Source organism: Hemitrygon akajei, chromosome 14 (genome assembly GCF_048418815.1).
Source record: "Hemitrygon akajei chromosome 14, sHemAka1.3, whole genome shotgun sequence".
Lineage (NCBI taxonomy): Eukaryota > Metazoa > Chordata > Chondrichthyes > Myliobatiformes > Dasyatidae > Hemitrygon > Hemitrygon akajei.
The window spans coordinates 49,002,412-49,018,028 of NC_133137.1; the positions used below are offsets into that span (position 1 = coordinate 49,002,412).

General features: G+C 40.1%; 1 protein-coding gene across 3 annotated transcripts in view; it reads right to left on the bottom strand.

Moving 5' to 3' along the window:
• vezt (vezatin, adherens junctions transmembrane protein) overlaps positions 1-15,617 on the bottom strand; it is a 120,076-nt gene that overhangs the window by 94,270 nt on the left and 10,189 nt on the right. For 2 of the 3 annotated variants that reach the window (XM_073065986.1, XM_073065987.1), the window contains one exon: positions 5,815-5,946. The exons of the other annotated variant lie outside the window; for it this stretch is intronic. In XM_073065986.1, the coding sequence (XP_072922087.1) occupies positions 5,815-5,946 (132 nt within the window). The remainder of the gene's footprint in view (positions 1-5,814; positions 5,947-15,617) is intronic. 3 annotated transcript variants of the gene reach the window in all.

Consider the following 15,617-nt stretch of genomic DNA (forward strand, 5'->3'; position numbering starts at 1 on the left):
AGATGGATTTTGATAGTCATATGCTTTGGCCCTAAATGCCAACTTTTCAGTAATTTATTATCAATCACAACATATAAATGCATTTCAAACAAGAGAAGTACTACTGAAGGGTCTCAGCCTGAAACATCAACTGTACTCTTTTCCATAGATACTGCCTGGTCTGCTGAGTTCCTCCAACATTGTGTGTGTTAAATGCATTTCAAATTCCAGTAACTCTTTACATGAAAACATCTCTAATTTCACCCACTCCATTATTGTAGTTATCACAAGATCATGACTAAATTTCATATTCACCTAGCTAAACAAGTCTCTTTATATTGTCCCTTGTCTTTCATCATTTAACAGTCTTCATCACATTCCTCCAATTGAAAAGAATACTTTCCTCAAAGATGAAATATCTGATTAAAATGTGGGAAATTTGGACTTCCAGGAACTATAAAATCTTTCCTGTTAAGTGGACTGTAGAGCTTGATTAGCTGGCTAAACCCACTCAGGGACTGCAATACCTCAGGTAGGTAGCTCACCTTTGTCAAGGACAACCAAGGATGGGCAAATAAATGCTGGCTCAGCCTACATGCCTTGAAGAGATATGAAAAAAATCTAACCTCTTTAAAATCAGAATAAGATTTAATATCATGAAACATGTTGTTTTGAAATATGAAATATGCTGCCACAGAACACCACATTTCATGACATGCCTAAGATATTAAAACTTACTCTGATTTTGAAGAGGATGTTAGCTTTGTTTCATATTCCTTCAAGGGCAGCAGCACATTACAATAAATAAAATAGCAATAAATTACAATAAATATACACGTATTATGCATGCAAATTAACTAAGTAGTGCAAAAAAAGAGCAAAGAGAAAAAAAAGAGCCAATGGCCGTAGATCTACTGTGGAGATTGGCAAATTGCAGCAGGTCCTGATTCTGGTCCTGGTAGATGTTAATTCTGGCCATGAGGAACCTCTCAAAGCACTTCACAGTAGATGTGAATGCAACTGGGCAATAGTCATTGAGACAGCTCATCTTGCTCCTCTTGGGCACTGGTATGATGATTGGTCTTTTGAAGCAAGTGGGAACCTCTTACTGCATAGTGAGAGATCACAGGTGTCCTTAAACACTCCCAACACTTGGTTGACAACAATTTTCAGTGCCCTATCAGGTAAACAATCAGGGCCTGACACCTTGCAAGCATTCACCTTCATTAAGAATGTTCTAACGTTGGCCTCCATGTTTAGCTCATCTAAGAGTGAAGCATCAAACTATTTATGTTACGTTTTGCCTTGTAGGAATTAATGGCCGACAAACCCTTACAAAGCTGAAGTACATTTGATTCTGTCTCCAACTTCAATCAGAATTGTTTCTTCACTCTTAAAATAGCGTTCCATAGGTCATACCTGGAGTTCTTGTATTGTTCTAGATCACTGGTCTTGAAATCCACAGAACTAGCCCTCAGCACTATGAATCTCATGGTTCATCACTGCTTTTTGTTTGGGTATGTCTGGTATGTTCTGAAAAGGAACACACTCATCCACACAGGTCTTGATGAAGTCAGTGACAAGTATGGTGTATTCATTCAGATCCAGGGCTGAATCCCTGAATATCGCTTAGTCCAATGATCCAAAACAGACCTCTTGCTCACTTCTCTGGATATACCTTTAGCTTTGTAAATGAAATGCCTCAAGTTCTTCTTGATCATGCACATTTCAGGAAAAGCATGCAAAATTAATGCTCATAAATTTACCATTGTCAGGCTGGGAATCTACTATATTCCCTCAGTTGTTCCTTGGATGTGGTATCCAAAATCAAGCAATTCTACAGACTTTTATAACCTACTACAGTATTTCACATGCATGGGCCTCAATTACAATATACTTATTGCACATAGTTTCTGCATAGCATCTTTTGGTATGGTTTAAATCCATAATATGCCCATTATGAAACAACTTTTATACAGAAATGAACAAGTCATCTCTCAAATTTCATTGTCAAGATTTTTATCATTATTCTCAAACAGGAAACAATGCAATGTTCAAATTAATACCAGCTCTTCACTTTAAATATAGAACTGCAAGAAATTAACAACAAATTTCACAACATATGTCAGCGATAATAAACCCGATTCTGATTAGATCCATATAAACTTCCACATGTGTGCAAAAATCAAGAGCTTACAAGTTAAAAATCCAGTTGGACAGTAAGCAGTAGGATCCTCAGGAATAGTGCTGATAAACAGATCATAGGGCAAGTCCAAGGCTCCCTGATAGTGGTAACACAGGTGAATAGGTAGTGAAAAAGGCATTTGGTATACATTGAGTACAAACTTTGGGACATCATTTTGCAGCTGTTTAAAAAAATAACAACAAACAATTGGTTAAACTGCACTTGGAGAAAGGCAAACCATTCTGGTCATCACAGCAAGGATGTGATCTAAATTGAGAGGGCACAGAAGGGCTGTAGTTATGAGGAGGAATTAGACAGGTTAGCTTATTCTCAATGAAACATGAAAGGCTGAGGGATGACTTTATAGGTTGATAAACTGAAGGGAGATAGTTAAACTTTTCCACACTCCATCATAGATAAATCTAGAACTAGTGGGCACAGGTTCATATGTTATTTATTTATTTATTTTTTAAAAGGCATTTTAACAAGTACTGTTATGCCGTTGGCCCCCTCCTTTGTGAAAATCGCAAGAACTCTAGTTAAGGGGGGTCAACTGACCCAAGAGAGAGAGACGTGCGAAAGACCACGTTCTCCCAAGAAGCAGAATAAAAAGTGACTTTGACTATTGTCTCATGGAGACCACCTGAAAAGCCCTCGGGCAAAGTGGGCTGGTTGAGAGAGAGATCGCATTACCTGCAACTTGATTGACACCTGCGATCCCGTGAAGAAGTATAAAGGCGGGTCTGAGGGGAGGACCCTCAGACGCACCAAAGAGACACCAAGGAAGCATGATACCGATTCCCGTGGGAGCGGGAAGCCATTTTTTTTTTTAGGAAGCCACGTGCGTCAGATTCCGGATCGGGAATCTGTGGCTGAAGCCAAAGGAAAATCGCTTTTAGCTAACAACTGATTCCAGGGAATTGTTTCGCAAAGACAACGGGCAAGTGTTCTTTCTTTCACCAGTCCTCTCTCTCTCCAACACGTGAAATGCCAGCGGTTCCCAAACGGAAAAGACTGCAGATTTCTAAGTGACTTTAATATTCAATTGGACTCAGTATTACCCCTAGACAACTATAGAGTTTATTTCTGATTAATTATTATTACACTGGTGTTTTAGATTGAGTATTGACGACGTATATGATCTGAATGTTTGTATTAACCTTACGTTTGTGCCCCTTTTTGAATAAAACGTTTGAAAATAGTAGCATCAGACTCAGCTGATCCATCTATCTTTGCTGGTAAGTTACCTGGTTACGGGGTTTTCGTAACAGTACTTAGAAAATTGTACGGGAATGTGAGCCGAATGCAGGCACATGGGATTAGCATAGATAAGGGAGCCAAGAGGGCCCTCATTTCTGTGCCAAGTGATTCTATGAATCTAATTAAAGGCAAACTTTATCCTTTCGACTACACAAAATCTATTAACCATGTGATTAGAAATAAGACTACATTAAATTTTTTGCATTGCTCAATGCCTATAGTTTTAACATATTATTTTGACTCAAAGGGACCACAAAAGTGACTGAAGTAGTATTTCAAAAACATGCTGTGTAGCCCAAAATTATGGCTTTACTCTTTCTCTGAAGGCTTAGCTTTTTGCATCAAACATGTGAAATACATACAGCTAATTCATTTATTGATGTTTTGACCTTTCATGGATAAAAGCACTTTACAGTGAAATACCTTTTATAATGAATACTATAATACAAGAACGAACAGCCAGATCTCAAAAACAATGTAGTAGATACACAAATTTTTGGTTATTTTGATTGAGGAATAAACAGTAACCACGACAACAACATTGTTCACTTCTTGAAAAAAGCTTGGGTATAATAGTTTATCCAAAAGATGTGATCTCCAACTGTTCTATATCTTCAGTACAGCACTGAAACATCACAAGTATTTGTTCTCAACTCTGTTCTTCTGAATCAAAGGCATTTTCTGCCAACTATGCTGCAGCTGACACTAATGCACCAGTTACAGTGCTTTTAGAAAGTATTCATCCCCTTTGGAAGTTTTCATGCTTTTTTGACACTTATCCGCAGAAAAAAAAAACTTTCACGTCAAAGTGAAAACAGTTCTCTACAAAAGATCTAAATTAATTAAAAATATAGAACACAAAATAATTGATTGCATTAAGTATTCACCCCCCCCTTTAATGTGACACCCCAAAACATCACTGGTGAAGCCAATTGGTTACAGAAGTCACGTAATTAGTTAAATGAAGATCTGTTCTTGGAGACCTGTGTGCAGTCAAGGTGTTTCAACTAATTCTAGTAAAAATACACTTGTATCTGGAAGGTCCAACTGCTAGTGAGCCAGTATCCTGGCAAAAACTACACCACAAAGACAAAAGAACACTCCAAGCAACTCCACAAAAAAGGCCATTGAAAAGCACAAGTCAGGAGATGGGTACAAGAAAATTTTCAAGTCATTGAATATCCCTTGGCGTATAGCTAAGTCAATCATCAAGAAATGGAAAGAATATGTCACAGCAATAAATCTGCCTTGAGCAGGCCATCCTCAAAAACTGACTGACTGCGCAATAAGGGGACTAGTGAGGGAGGCCACCAAGAGACCCATGACAATTTTGGAGGAGTTACAAGCTTCTGTGGCTGAGGTGGGAAAGACTGCACATACAACTGTTGCCCAGGTGCTTCACCAGTTGCAGCTTTATGGGCAAGTGGCAAAGAGAAAGCCACAGTTGAAAAAAAACCTCATGAAATCTCAGCTAGATTTGGCCAGAGGGCATGTGGCAGAATCAGAACCTTTTTCCAGCTGACTTCAATGGTCTGATGAAACCAAAATAGAGCTTTTTGGCCATCAAACACCCCACATCATCCCTACAGTGAAGCATGGTGGTGGCTACATCATGCTGTAGGGATGCTTCATTGCAACAGGGCCTTCCAGGCCCTGTGAAGGTTGAGGGTAAAATGAACACAGCAAAATACAGGGGAAATCCTGGAGGAAACCTTAATACTGTCTGCAAGTGAACTGCGATTTGGGAGGAGATTTGTTTTCCAGCAAGACAATGACCCCAAGCATAAAGCCAAAGCTACACAGCAATGGCTTAAAAACAAAGTTAAAATCCTGGAGTGGCCAAGTCAGAGTCCAGACCTCAGTCCAATTGAGAATTTGTGGCTAGACTTGAAAAGGGCTGTTCACTCACGATCCCCATGCAATCTGACACAGCTTGAGCAATTTTGTAAAGCAGAATTGAGAAAAATTGCAGCGTCCTGATGTGCAAAGTTGATAGAAACCTATCCACACAGACTCAAGGCTGTAATTGCTGCCAAAGATGTATCTACCAAATACTGACTTGAAGGGGATGAATACCTATGCACACAATTATTTTGTATTTGTAATTAATTTAGATCACTGTGTAGAGATCTGTTTTCACTTTGACACAAGAGTATTTTTCTGTTAATGAGAGTCAAAGAAACCAAATTAAATCCCCTGTGATTCAATGTTGTAAAACAATAAAACATGAAAACTTCCGGGGGGGGGGGGGGGGGGGGGTTGGTGGCAGAAATACATTTTATGGGTACTGTAAAAGGATACTTGTTCAGATCTATCCAGATATACAAGGCTACCTTTTAAAACCCTGGAAGGACCATTTTTTGTATGCTTTCAAGCCTTTAAACACTCACTGTTGGTGGAGCAGGGACATGCAATTCATTTGGTTCCTCATTTGGTGAGCATTCTTCCACCCATGACAAACTTGGGCAAGTTTCAAAGTCTGTATGCCCCACATCTTGCAGGTATTGGTACAAAGGAGAGTTCTATTTCACAAAACAAAAAGGGTATTTTAGGCAATTTTAATGAACACACATTAACTTTTTCAATTTACTGTAGTTCTACAACGTTATTTCAACAGTTAACACATCCTTTGCTGTACTCAAACTGTAACAGCTGCTCAAAGCTGGTAGAATCCATGTTCAATTAGTAAATAAAAGAAATCAGCTGAGATGGTAGGGTTGGATGGTAACTTTGAATACTGCAGTCATATTTAAGAGGATAAACACTGGCATGACAACTGCACACTAATTCATGTATGTGGATGTCAATCAAAGATAAAGTCTGGATATAGATAAAAATGCTTTGTAAAAATGCTCATGGTAGAAACTTACAAGAAAAAATGCATATTTCATTGGGAAAATAAAAATTCAGAGAAACGGCTTTCAAAGGCAAGCAAGAAAATGAGAGAGGAGAAAATTAAGTATCAGAGTATTTCTTTATTTTAACCACCAACATTACTTCATATGCTCACATTTAAGAAATAAAGGAGTAAGAATACTTATTTTAGAACATGGAACGATGCCTGACATTTAAAAAAAAAAGCACAATCAGAAGATATATTGCAAGAAGAGTTTTATAAATTGAAGCAGGTATATGTGAAGAGACGTTAGGAAGACACAAGGTAATCTAAACCATCTCCATTCACTTCGAGTAGATTCTGCTCATTACAGGTAAGAATACAATTCATACTGTTGGGATCAAACTCTAATGTTCTGAAAATGTTTTTAGACAAATCCAAGTCACCACCAACTACCAACAAATTGGCTGTGGACTGTCATTCAAACAAATTCATTCTTGAGATAAGGGCATCTGTGGCAAGACTGAAGTTTATTGCATTTTCCTAGTGACCCTAAAATGAAGACTTGCATTCAAATTGTATCTTTCATTACTTTTGTATAAACACAAGAGATTCTACAGATGCCAGGTATCTTGAGCAGCATACACAAGATGCTGGAAGAGCTCCGCAAGTCAGACAGCAAGAATAGAGGGGAATAAACAGTCAACATTTCAGGCCAAAACCCTTCATCAGGGCTGCAACGAATGAGAGGGGCAGAAGCCAGAATAAAAAGGGCGAGGGGAAGGAGTGCGAGCTTGCAGGTGATAGATGAGACCAGGTGATGGGGGTGAGGGGTGGGAGATACCAAAAGAGATATCTCATGGGAAGGGCCAGTGGACCACGGGAGAAAAAAAAGAGGGGCACCACAGGGAGGCAGTGGACATGTGAGAAGAGGAGTGAGAGTAAGAATAGAAAAAAAGAGGAGAGGCAGTAATAACTGGAAGTTAGAAACATTGGTGTTCATGCCATCAAGCTGAGGCTAACCAGATAGAATAGGAGGTGCTGCTGCTCCAACCTGAATATGGAGCAGAGGAGGCCATGGACAGACATGTTGCTATGGGAATGGCGTCAAATTGAAATAGGTGGCCACAGGGAGATCCTGACTTTTGTGACGGACAGAGTGAAAGGTATTCAATGAAGCACACCCTCACCCACCCGATCATTGTTGGGTCTCACAGGTGAAGTGCCACCTCACTTGCAAGGACTGTTTGGGAACTTGAATGGTGGTGAGGGAGGCAGCGTAGGGGCAGGTATAGCAGTTGTCACACTTATAGGAATAAGTGCCAGGAGGGAGATTAGTGGAAAACAACAAGTAGAGAAGCAAGTCACGTAAAGAGACACTTCACATGCTCTCCATCATTCCAGTTCCCTCACCTGCTCACTATAGATGTTCAGATCCTATTAACTTCCACCCCCACCAGGAAGGTAAAAATCTCTGCTCTTTCTGGACAATAGACCTAACCAGTCCACCTCCTCCATTGACAGAACTAGTCCTCACCCTCAATTTCTCTTGGCTCTTTCCAATTTCACAAAAACAATAGTGTAGGCATGGGCACACTCATGGGGCTCAGCTATGCCCGTTTTTTTTTAAATAAAAGCTACATTCCAAGCCTACACTAATATTGCAGACTAATAAGCATGATCATCAACCTCCAAATCCCACCACCCCACCAAATAAAAAAAACAAAAAAAACAGGTATATTAACCCCCAGATCCCTTCTCCTGTACAAAAACAAAACAAAATGAATCAGGCATATCAACGCCCAAATCCCCCTCCCAGCACAAAAATTTAACCAAAATAGAACAGACACATTGACCCTGAAATCCCCCTCCCCTCTCAAAAACAAATGAGAAGATCGGGCAAAGAATCCTCTCGGAGACTGCAGAGGGCTGAAGCAGCCAAATGATCTCCAAATAGCAAAACACAGGCTCTAACAGTACCAGAAATACATTCAAGATGAGAAACATAATCCATCCAGAAAATGATCATGATCTATCCAGAATTGCTGGCCAATGGAGCATTCAACACAGGCACCATCTTGAATGGAAGTCAACCTGAAGCTATTCCGAGGATAATAAACATCTAAGCACAGTTTGTTGTTCATTGTTCATAAGAAACTATCAGAAATCAGAAAAAGAAATTTGATTGTGTAGAATTGTGAAATACATTTTAACATGCCAACAAAGCACAGTTTAAATTCCAATGAGCACACACACACACGTGCACACCTTAGAGCAGGGGTGTCAAATTCATTTTAGGTCACGGGCCGGATTGAGCAAAATGCAGCTTCATGCGGGCCGGATCAGTCGGACGCATGCGAACGCAGCTTTCGTTGCCTCCGTTTTTTCAGCCTGCTCTCATGTGTCTCAGTCTCTGCTATAACTACAAAGTGTTTCACTTTACAAATTCCGTTTCTTATGAAGAAGACTGCCGAGCAAGACTGCCGAATAAACACTAAAAACCCTGAAAACCTGGTACCTGAATAAACTCAGCATTAGCCATATCATACGCCATAGGCGCTTGGATTACTGGAGCCAGCTTTAATAGTAATTAGATATTATCTCACGGGTCAAAGATAATTCCACCGCGGGCCGGATTTGGCCCGCGGGCCTTGAGTTTGACATATATGCCTTAGAGTGAACATTGATGATACTTAACCTGCAAACCAGTTGGGGTTATCTACTATATCCTGTGTGGCCTCCACTACATCAGTGAGACCCAATGCAGATTAGAGGGAGCACCTTTGCTCTGTCCACTGTAAAAAGCAGGATCACCAATTTCAATTTGACTTCCCATTATGACATGTCCGTGCGTGGCTTCTAATACTGCATGATGAGGCCAAACTTGCATTGGAAGAGCAACTATTCTGTTTGAGTAGCCTCAAACCTGATGGCGTAAACATCAAATTCTCTAACTTTCAATAATTACTCCCCTTATTTCATTCTCTTCCCATTTCCCACCCCTTCTCTTATCTGGATTTTAGTAAGGCATTTGATAAGGTTCCACATGGTAGGCTTATTCAGAAAGTCAGAAGGGATGGTATCAAGGGAAGTTTGGCCAGGTGGATTCAGTATTGGCTTGCCTGCAGAAGGCAGAGGGTCGTGGTGGAGGGAGTACATCCAAATTGGAGGTTGTGACTAGTGGTGTCCCACAAGGATCTGTTCTGGGACCTCTATTTTTTGTGATTTTTATTAAAGACCTGGTTGTGGGAGTAGAAGGGTGGGTTGGCAAGTTTGCAGACGACACAAAGGTTGGTAGTGTTGTAGATAGTGTAGAGGATTGTCGAAGATTGCAGAGAGACATCGATAGGATGCAGAAGTGGGCTGAGAAGTGGCAGATGGAGTTCAACACGGAGAAGTGTGAGGTGGTACACTTTGGAAGGACAAACTCCAAGGCAGAGTACAAAGTAAATGGCAGGATACTTGGTAGTGTGGAGGAGCAGAGAGATCTGGGGGTACATGTCCACAGATCCCTGAAAGTTGCCTCACAGGTAGATAGGGTAGTTAAGAAAGCTTAGGAGGTGTTAGCTTTCATAAGTCGAGGGACAGAGTTTACGAGATGCAATGTAATGATGCAGCTCTATAAAACTCTAGTTAGGCCACACTTGGAGTACTGTGTCCAGTTCTGGTCGCCTCACTATAGGAAGGATGTGGAAGCATTGGAAAGGGTACAGAGGAGACTTACCAGGATGCTGCCTGGTTTAGAGAGTATGGATTAGGATCAGAGATTAAGGGAGCTAGGGCTTTACTCTTTGGAGAGAAGGAGGATGAGAGGAGACATGATAGAGGTATATAAGATATTAAGAGGGATAGACAGAGTGGACAGCCAGCACCTCTTCCCCAGGGCACCACTGCTCAGTACAAGAGGACATGGCTTTAAGGTAAGGGGAGGGAAGTTCAAGGGGGATATTAGAGGAAGGTTTTTCACTCAGAGCATGGTTGGTGCGTGAATGCACTGTCTGAGTCAGTGGTGGTGGCAGATACACTAGTGAAGTTTAAGAGACTACTAGACAGGTATATAGAGGAATTTAAGGTGGGGGGTTATATGGGAGGCAGGGTTTGAGGGTCAGCACAACATTGTGGGCTGAAGGGCCTGTAATGTGCTGTACTATTCTATATGCTATGTTATGACTGCAGGCTCCGAGGCCGGCGTGAGAGCATCTTTCAGGAGGATGAACCCACAGCAAGCATCTGGCCCAGACAGTGCACTGGCTGAGTACTGAGGACCTTCGCTAATCAATTCTTTACTGACATCTTTAACCTCTTGCTTCAACAGTCGACTTCAAGCTGTCTTCAATCAAAGTACTGCCTAAGAACTTGATAACTTGTCTCAATGACTATTATTCAGTAGAACTTAATCCATTGTGATGAAAAGCTTTGAGAAGTTGTTTATGAAGTATATTAACTCATGCCTCAGGAGTGACTTGGATCTGCTCTTTGCCTACTGGCAAATTAGGTCATAGCAGATACTCTCCACACTACTCTGCTCCTGAACATCTGTACAGTGAAGATGCATACATCAGGATGCTCTTCATTTACAACACCAGTGTTGCTGGCCAATTTCAAAGGTGGTGACGAATCGGCATATAGCAGGAGACTGAAAATCTCTCGTTAAGTGGTGCCACAACCACAACTTCTCACTCAATGTAAACAAAACCAAAGAACTGATTATTGACTACAGGAGGAAGAAATCAGGGGTCCATGGTCTATTAGGGGATCAGAGGTGGAGAGAGTCAGCAACTTTAATTTCCTGGGAGTTATTGTATCAGAGGACCTGTCCTTAGATCAGCTCACAAGAGCCATTTCAAAGAAGGCACAACAGCACCTCTACTTTCTTAGAAGTTTGCCAAGATTCAGCACATAATCCAAAACTTCGAGAAACTTCTATAGATGCACTGTGGAGTGTATCCTGACTGGTTGCAATTTTAAAAAATTTATTTAGCGATACAGCATGGAATAGGCCCTCCTCCCAACACCATCTATTTAACACCATCCTAACCACAAACAATTTACAATGACCAATTAACCTACTAACTGGTAGGTTTTTGGACTGTGGAAGAAAACCCATGTGGTTACAAGAACATACTAACTCCTCACAGATGACAATGGAATTAAACTTCAAACTCTGGAACACTGGAACACCCTGAGCTATAATTGATCTGCTACCATGGTGCCTCATGGCACATCATGACCTGGTATGGAAACCCCAATGCCTAAGGAGGAAAAAACCTACAAGAAATGGTGAATGCAGACCAGTCCATCACAGGAAAAGCCCTCCACACTATTGAGCACACCTTCAAAGAATGCTACCAGAAGGAAGCAACATCCATCGTCAAGGACCACACCATCCAGGCCATGCTGCCACCATCAGGAAGGAGATACAGGGGATGGCAAAAGTTTGGGCACCCCGGTCAAAATTTCTGTTACTGTAAATAGTTGAGTAGATGAACTGATCTCCAAAAGTCATAAAGTTAAAGATGAAACATTCTTTTCAACATTTTAAGCAAGATTAGTGTATTATTTTTGTTCTGTACATTTTTAGAGTGAAAAAAAAAAGGAAAGGAGCACCATGCAAAAGTTTGGGCTCCCCAAAAGATTTGAGCCCTCATAACTTTTACCAAGGTCTCAGATCTTAATTAGCTTGTTAGGGTTATGGCTTGTTCACAGTCATCATTAGGAAAGGCCAGGTGATGCAAATTTCAAAGCTTTATAAATACCCTGACTCCTCAAACCTTGTCCCAACAATCAGCAGCCTCTAAGCAACTGCCTAACACTCTGAAAATTAAAATAAAATAAATGATGCCCACATAGCAGGAGAAGACTAAGAAGATAGCAAAGTGTTTTCAGGTAGCCGTTTCTTCAGTTCGTAATGTAATTAGGAAATGGCAGTTAACAGGAACAGTGGAGGTCAAGTTGAGGTCTGGAAGACCAAGAAAACTTTCCGAGAGAACTGCTTGTAGGATTGCTAGAAAGGCAAATCAAAACCCCCGTTTGACTTCAAAAGACCTTCACATGTCGTTCACAACTTGTTCTCTACAGAAAAGTGACTCAGGAAAAAAAAGCAAAAAAGAAATTTTAATACTGTAAATCCGAAATTGAAAATGGAGTTTGAAAACACACAGCAATATAGGTAGCATCTGAGGGGATTAGAAAAAGGTTCAGGTTTAATTCTAATGAATGATAAAGAATTTGAAACCATCAACATTTTCTCTTCTCCATAGATGCTGCCTGACCTGCTACTTAGTGATGGGATTTGTAAAACGATTTTCAAAATATGCTGTAACTTAACAGTTTTAACAAGATATAAACTGATGCCAAATTGGGAGATTTAAAAGGTATCAACAAATACATGGGCACAGTGCTCACCTTGAGGATCTAGAACTCAAGCAGATGGGAACAAGAATAGACCACATGCTCTCTCAGACCTCTGTATAATCATGGCAGGTAGATCCCAGACTTCACATATTCTGTGCTAGTTCCATGCCCTTTCAATAATCTATCTTCTTCCATTCTTAAATATCTCCAGTGACTAGTCACAGCAATGTTTCAGGATAGCTAAATCCAGATATTTACTAACCTCTGCCAAAAGGTTGAAAGGTAGAAGTTTGGCAAGTGGAGGTGGAAATGGATTTCAAAGAGACAACTTAAACAGCTGAAAGCTCAGCCAACAAAGTAAACGTGTGATTTGACAGATGTTAAGGAAGAAGGGAGGTAATTCAGGGCTTCTGATGATCGAAATGCACAAGCACCCAATGTGAACGAGGCAATACTTCACTGCATTTAGAACTGGACAGCAGCTTGTCTAAAGTGAATAACTGACATGCATATGGTAGATAAACAGTAGCTGAAGTTACAGGGAAATAGTTAAAACTGTATAAAAAAGACAAACTACTATTTAACTGAGAAATGAATTACATACTTAAATGAAATACAGAACAAATTAGAACACAGTCAATAGTAATATAGTATGATAAAACTGATTAGTTCCTAATAGTCATTGGAGGAATTCATCCTGTGTACGCAATGAACAAAATCAGTGCAGATAATCGTCAAATGCATGCAATGCTTTTGACAATTGCATTCGCCAAATCTTCATTTTCATTGGAACATTCAAGATGATTGTTGATACTTCCAAATGCTTCGTGGCTCCTAACTTGTTGAAGAGGTGAAATAGTTTCATTTTCACTCCCCGCTGTTTCTGGCATTTCCAAGACTGAATGCTCGAAACCGCAGTGAGCATAGCAGTTTAGAAGAGTCTTACTGCTCACTTCCCTCTGACAAATATCTCTGCTTTTTGAACACAAACAGAAGCAACTGACACTATTTAAAAACTGTTCACTCTAAGCCCAGTGTAACGTCTAATGGACACACAAGTGCACGGGCCTGACGCCAGTTGGAAGCTGTTTAGCAACAGTCTCCTGTCCCAGTTAAGCAGCAGTGTCCCACGTAAATGGAGGGAATCCCAGCAATTCTCTTGATTAAATTTTGTTCTTTAAGAGTTATCCCTAAAAAGTGTCTGCCCCAATTGAATCCACTGTATATTGTAACAAAAAGGCTAGAGGTGAAAATGCAGATGCACCACCTACAACTGCCAAATGGTCTTGGAACGAAAACTGGAAGTGTTCACAAACCAAAAGCATTTCCGCCCAGTCCAGAAGGCTGCATTCTGCCTGCACAAGTCATGTTTTTACACAAGCTTATATTGATCTTTGTTGGAATAATGTAGGAAATAGAGGACAGCTGGGAGTGAGATAGAGAATTAAATCTAGAACAAGTTTTCGGACTTCCCATTATAGGAAAGTGAGCAGTAAACAAGTGCACAGTATTGAAGGTTTGATGCTTCAAGTACAAAATGTTTGTAATCCAGGACACCAGGAAGGACAGAGGCAAAAAGAAGGGCAGTTGTGCCACCTCATGTAGTTGAAATGGGAAGAACTCAAGGAAGGCATGGATATTATCAGATGTGGAAGAGTGACACACAATTCTCACGAGAAACCAGTCCAAATGAGGAGAGCAATGGATGCATTCTGATCTGTTGTAAATGAAAATTGCTGTAGCGGAAAATGAAAGCAAGGATAATACTAAATTTGTTCTATGAGCAGAGAGCAAGAAAAAAAAAAGGAGAAAGTAGAACTGACACCATTGTAGGTCCAATCAATTTTGTTGCAGCATTAAATAAAACTGAGTGGTAGGGGGTGGGAAACTAAAGAATATATTGCAAACACCACTGTGAAAGATAAAATCATCTGAATTTACGTGACCAAGAAAAAGAGTACAGGAGGACACACAAACAAGAATGAGAGGTGACATATTCAAAGTGGATTCAGATCACTTGCCCCTCACCACCCCACCATACTAACCAAAAAAAAGAAGAAAATTTAAGTTCCCAGATCTTCAGAGGATAGCAGCAAGCACTGTTGTTTCACTGGCAACTTTACAACACAGCCCACTAAATTCAAACTGGGAACTTTGTCAAGATTTCAGTGCTTCAAGCAAAAAAAAACTTGTCAATTTAAACAACTGTCAGGCACAGTTGCTACTATCAAATTTGAGACAAAATTGAAACTGGCAGAGAAAGATTGATGCTCGTAACTTCTACTTTTATTGTGCAAATAAAATTAAAAGCAACAGAAGCTTGTGGCTTTAATACCTTTAATGTGAACATAGCAGCAAAATACAAAGTTAAGGTACATTTAATATCAAAGGATGTACAAATTATACAACCTTGAGATTTGATTGCTTCCAGGCAGCCCACAAAGCAAAATGTCTTAAAGAATCACCCCCCCCCAAAAAAAATAATCAGCACCCGAAGCACAGAGAAAGGGGGGAAAAAAAGCACAAAACATGCAAACGAAAGAAGCAGGCAACAACAATCCGAACCAAAATGAGTCCTTGGATCCGAAACGGAGCACAACGGAGAATATAGAAAGTTTTTGTAAATTTTAGTTACCGACAAAGATCATTTATAATTTGAAACTCATTTGCCATAGATTTTCTTTCTAATAAAAAGAGCAGACACTTCCTTAGTTGCATCATTTGTTGCAAGTAAGTAATATACCAACAGAAATTCACAAGCTTTGAAAATATGCTGCAGCATCTAAAGCTCAACTACTTCATTGTTAAATTTCAGACCTGTATGAAACTCTACCAAGTGAAGGGTTGCATGGAGACTGAACAGAATTTTCATCCCAGGACAGGGCAATGAATGAATCAAACAGGCAAGCTCTATTGATCTTAAAAATCTACTAGTTCAAGAATGTTGCATTGATCAGATATAGTTGAACTTAAACAGTGGTTGTAGACAGGTCATATTCTGCA